The 6000-nt window shown below is 29.6% G+C and overlaps 1 protein-coding gene across 1 annotated transcript; it reads left to right on the forward strand.

The window, feature by feature from the left end:
* Window positions 647–2233, forward strand: LOC104732967 (putative quinone-oxidoreductase homolog, chloroplastic). Its single transcript, XM_010452578.2, has 4 exons — window positions 647–903; window positions 972–1113; window positions 1207–1298; window positions 1400–2233. The coding sequence occupies exons 1-4, from the start codon at window positions 838–840 to the stop codon at window positions 2090–2092; spliced, it is 993 nt and encodes a 330-aa protein (XP_010450880.1). The 5' UTR covers window positions 647–837; the 3' UTR covers window positions 2093–2233.

Genomic DNA, 6000 nt, shown 5'->3' on the forward strand with positions numbered 1-6000 from the left:
TGGAACAGTCCAAGGGTATCTCGGAGGGAAAAGAGGCCTAAGAAAGTCCAAGGATATCCTATTTCTCCCTATCTGTCCAAGGATATCCTATTTCTCCCTATCTGTCCTCCGAAACCAAAGCAGCAGGAGGAAGGGAAATTTAATTACGAATCACTATCCGCTCATTTATGTTTTCCAGATGATCTTCTAATCTTAACTAGCCAACTAGTGAATTTAAAAATTTTGCGTTCCTATTGTCATTGTCATTTCAACCATAATAATTATTTTTCTATTGTACGTTGTTTACATGAGACCACCAAAAGTCTTGTTATTCAAATTTTAAAATGTATATGTATGTTTGAGATCAAGGAAGACTTTTTAAAAAGCATAGAGTTGAAAGTTAGACTTGAATCACTTAATTTTGAAATCAAGTTTAGTTATTTATGACTAGGCCAAATCCAAGTTCTAGATTTTTATCTAGAGTTAAAAAAATCTCCACCTCCTTTAAGGTTTAGATATTTTATTTGAACTATCTAGATAATTATAATAATATAATCTAGATATTATGGTGGAATAGTCTTAGATTAAGGATTTAGATATTTTGTAATTTGGAGGCTATAAATACATCCTCCTATTCTCATTTGTAACAAGATTCTGTGAAGTTGTTCCAAACTAAAATCAAAGTAATATACTTTCTAATATACTCTCTCAAATACTCAAAACACTTTCTCCATCACCTCTTTAAAACTTTCCTTTCAACACAGAATAGCTTTGAGATTTTGGATCCAACTATTTTTCCAAGTTTTACTCGGCCCCTTCAGCCTCTCCACATAAAGCCAAGAACTCTACTGCGTACTAATGGCCGGAAAACTCATGCAGGCTCTTCAGTATGACTCTTACGGCGGTGGCGCTGCCGGTTTAAAGGTTGAGTCTTGTTTTTTCGTCCCTCTGAGCTGATATTTAATTTTTTAGCTTATTTTATATGTTCTCAGCATGTCCAAGTCCCGGTACCATCACCAAGGCACAACGAGGTTTTGCTAAAAGTAGAAGCTACTAGTATAAACCCTATCGATTGGAAAATTCAAAAAGGAACGGTTCGGCCTTTTCTGCCCCGCAAGTTCCCTTTCATTCCTGGTATTCTAATATTGCTTTGATGAATTATATCTCTGTATATATATAAGAGAAGAGTTTGGCTTTTTAATAATTGATAGTTTGTACCTTGAACAGCTACTGATGTTGCTGGAGAGGTCGTTGAGGTTGGAACAGGAGTCAAGAATTTAAAGGCGGGTGACAAAGTTGTTGCGATTCTCAGCCATCCGGTAAGTATTTTTTTATCTTTTGTATACAAACCAATAACGTTCCAGTCTATTACTTCAATTACCTGAAAACATGAAAAGTAATTGGTTTATGTTGTTTTCAGACTGGAGGTGGACTTGCTGAATTCGTAGTTGCAGATAAGAAACTGACCGTGAAAAGGCCCCTAGAAGTGGGATCAGCTGAAGCAGCCGCTATGCCTGTGCCAGGTCTAACAGCTCTTTATGCTCTAACTCATCATGCGGGGTTGAAACTGGATGGCACAAGCAAGCAGGCGAACATCCTGATCACAGCAGCATCTGGTGGGGTTGGCCACTATGCAGTCCAGTTGGCAAAGCTTGGGAAGGCTCATGTCACCGCCACATGTGGATCCCGAAACATAGACTTTGTCAAATCTTTAGGAGCGGACGAGGTTCTCGACTACAAGACTCCAGAAGGAGCCACCCTCATGAGTCCGTCGGGTAAGAAATACGATGCTGTGATCCATTGCGCAACCAGTATCCCATTTTCGACATTCGAACCAAATTTGTCCACAAACGGGAAGGTGATAGATATCACGCCAGGGCCTAGTGCCATATGGACTTATGCAGTTAAGAAAGTAACCATGTCGAAGAAGCAATATGTGCCACTCTTTTTGATCCCAAAATTAGCTGAGGATTTGGAGTTTTTGGTGAATCTAGTGAAAGAAGGGAAAATGAAGACCGTGATTGACTCGAAGCACCCTCTAAGCAAAGCCGAGGATGCTTGGGCCAAAAGTATTGATAGCCATGCTACTGGGAAGATTATAGTCGAACCATGAACATTTTGCCTTCTTTGATTGTCTGTGATTGTAATTTGTCAAAAATATAACTTCAAAGTTTGTTTCCCCTTTTGGAACAATGTGGAATTTGATTACCAAAAACAATCGGCGTTGAAAGTGATATGATGTTAATATGTACTAGCAAGTTATCTGTAACAAAAAATTAAAATTATTTGTTGTACTAGGTTTTGAACCCACGCTACGCGTGGGTTTATTTGATATATTTTTGTAAAAATTATATATGAGTGATAAAGTTATGAAATATTAGGTTATATAAAATTTTAAATTACAATTGATTGGTAAAATTTTTACTTTTTAAAATATAAAAGTCACTTGGGTTAAAAATTCAAATCTGATCAAAAGAATCATGAAATTAATTGGACGTCCAGGCGAGGCAGATCGAACTGGTGACCTAGCATATCCTAAACCGTTTCTTTGACCATCAGACAAACAAAATATTTTTATAATCATGAATTAATCTTGTTTTCTTATATTTAATTGACCACCACCATCTATGACTTCGTGATTTAATTTTCATTGTTATCTTACTCTTCATATTCTTTCTCATCATTTTTATTGTCAAATTTTTATGATAAATATCATCGTTACTTTTACCGTCCAGTTCTTCATTATACTCATCTTCTTCCTCTTCCTCATGAGCTTCCTCATATTTTTCCGCTGAATAATCATTTAAAACCTTTTTTTAAGACTGCCACACAATATGTTTACCCATCAAACTCTAATACCAAAATCATTGCCTCTTATCTTGTAAAATTTGAGCAATTTTACGGACCAGCTTAGTCACTATATGCACCCAATAATTGATACTTTCACCTGTATACTTACTCGGTTTTAGATCTACACGTATTAAAACTTTTCAAAACAAAATCCTTAATATTACAAAATTGCAAATTACTTGTAGAAAAAGTAATATGAACACATGTATAGCTAATAAAACATTTGTGCTTGTCATCGATCATTCTTCTTTAAACCTCAAAAATTAACTCAAACAACATCAAATCAAGATTTAGCGATCTCAATCCTTCTTCCTTTGACCCAAAAGATAATTTTACATAAAAAATATCAATCATCTATAAAGTCATACATAAAAACATGTTTTAAATTTTTGAGAGTCAAATATTAATAATACTTAAACTTCTTATAGAGTTTAAATATTTATAATATTTTAAACTTTCTATGGAGGTTTTATAATATTTTTAAACATCCTATAAAGTTTTAATACTTATAATATTTGAACTTTTTAAATTTTTTAATAATTATAATATTTTAAACTTTTAAATTTTTTTTTAAATTTTGGACGCCTGATAAATTAAGCTTCCTGCTCATTCACAGTTGGAAGCATATTAGTCTTATTTATAATGGTTTTCAGCCATTGTCTAAAATTTTCTAGCCGATGTGGGACGTTGTAAATACACTTATTTATACGTATTTTAAATTAGAAATTTAACATAATTTCAAAAATGTTAAATATTGAGTTGTCTTATCGAGATTGGTCGTTTTAAAAATATCTTAATATAGAAAATTCTGGAAATTTAAAAAATGTTAATTTTGTGAGATGTCGAATTCCGATTGGATGTTTTAAATCCTAGGTGGACAGACTTAGAAGCTTCAACTTTTATTTTAAATATTATGTACAATATCTGAAGATATAATATCTGAAAATTTCTATGGAAGTTAAGTAATTGTAATGTTTTAAAACATTCTATGAAGTTTAAATATTTTCAATATTTGAACCTTTTAAAATTTTCAAGTTTCATATAATATTTTAAAATTTTAAAATTAATAAATTATAATTTTTTTAAAACCTTTTAAATATTAAGAAATTTTCAAAATTTAAAAATTATAATATTTTGAAACCTTTTAAAAGCTAATACTTTTAGAAGTTTCAATATTTATAATATTTTAAACTTTTAAAAGGTTTCGAAATATAATATTTGAACCTTTTAAGAAGTTTCAATATTTATAATATTTTGAAACTGTTTAAATTTAAAAATTGTAAATTTAAAAACTTTTTAAAAGCTAAGAACTTTTAAAAGTTTCAATATTTATAATATTTACAGTTTTAAAAATTTTAAAAATTTTAAGATTTTTTTTGAAACTTTTTGAAGTTTTAGTTTGATCAGATAAAAAACCGGATCAAACCGAATAAAACTTTTAAACTTGGACGCTTGATAAATCAAGCTTTCCTGCTCATTCGTTGTTGGAAGCAAATTAATCTTATTTATAATGGTTCTGAACCATTGTCTAAAAAATTTCTAGCCGATGTGGGATATTGTTCATAGGTTCATTTATTTCCATAAATTTAAAATTGTCATTTTTCTAAAAATTCTGGAAATTTTTAAAAAATGTTAATGAAGACATGTCAAATCCTGATAGGTTGTTTTAAAATAATTCTTAATATAGAAAATTCTGGAAACTTTAAAACATGTTAATGAGTGACATATCTTATTACAATTGGAGGTTTTAAATCCTAGGTGGACAGCCTTAAGAGCTTATAGCTTCTACTTTTTCTTAGTATAGATTGTTTGTTAATTTTTTTTGCTTTTTTTTTTGTGTTATAATTGTATAGTAATTGTTAATTTTATGGTCTAACCCACTTAATACTGCGGAATAATTAGTTTATTACATAATATGAATTTAATCAATTAAATTAGATATGTCTATTTCTCTAGTATCGGTAGTGTTAGCCAAATAATGAAATGATGTTTTAGTCGTATACGATAGAATTAATGATATTTTAAATTGATATCAATATGACAAAACCCGTCCAGCAATATAACCTGTCTCGAGATATTTTAATTTACAATATATCATCTTAATTTTTAATATTTATTGTTTTGTATTATAAATATTTGATGGATTTATTATGATATTTATTAAGATTTTAACCATTTACATTTAAGAGATTGGCGGTTCATATAAAGCTTAAAATTTTATAAATTTAATTTATAAATATTAATCATATTTGAAACTCCGTAAAAGTTAAATTTGTTATTAATATTTTAAAGTTTTGAAAAAGTTTAAATTTTTAATTGTTAAAATATTTATAATATTGAAACATCTTATAAACTTTAAATATTTATAATATTTTGAAGTTTTTTAAAAGTTTAAATTCTTTAAAATAAAGAAACAAAATAAACCAAATTTTATACTATTAAAAGTGAAGTACATTTCGAAAATGTCTAAAATTACACATGATAATTAAGAAATGTGCCACTCAAATTAGTCATTGAAATCGAGTCATTAAGGGTATTTATATCTCAAATTATCAAGACCTGTAGACAAACACATGATTAAGAGACTAATATTAATTGGTTTAGGAATTATAATTTCGGACCATGAATAGAAGGACGCGGATCCTATTTTCCTCCTTTTTAGTATTCGTTCCCCAAACGTCTTTATTAAAATCTTTATTAGTCGAATCAATCTTTATTTATTAATTATTGCTAATCTCGCTCCTCTTATTTAGTAATTTGTTACTACCAATATTATCACTATATTAAATGATTTTTAAAAAATTTATTGCCAATTAGATTTAATATATTTGATTTTAGGTTATTTTAAAGGGTGAGTTACTAGAATATTGCATAAAAGCTTCCTTATTACAAAAATAACATACAATTGTTTGTAATTACTAGACTAACACATTGTACCTATACTACCCCTGAAACTAGTGTTGAGAAAAAACGTAATTACGGCTAATGCCATTAGAAAAAAAACATTGGAAGTTGGGACTAAGTCTACCGATCCTTTGATGGTAGATTTATACACGTGGACTGATTAAAGGTGTACGTCAGATATTTTTGGTACACTTAGTTGTAGTCTTGGTACACTTATCGGTCACTGTAGATGGTACACTTAGTTGTAGTGTTGGTACACTTATCGGT

Source organism: Camelina sativa, chromosome 12, assembly GCF_000633955.1.
Source record: "Camelina sativa cultivar DH55 chromosome 12, Cs, whole genome shotgun sequence".
Lineage (NCBI taxonomy): Eukaryota > Viridiplantae > Streptophyta > Magnoliopsida > Brassicales > Brassicaceae > Camelina > Camelina sativa.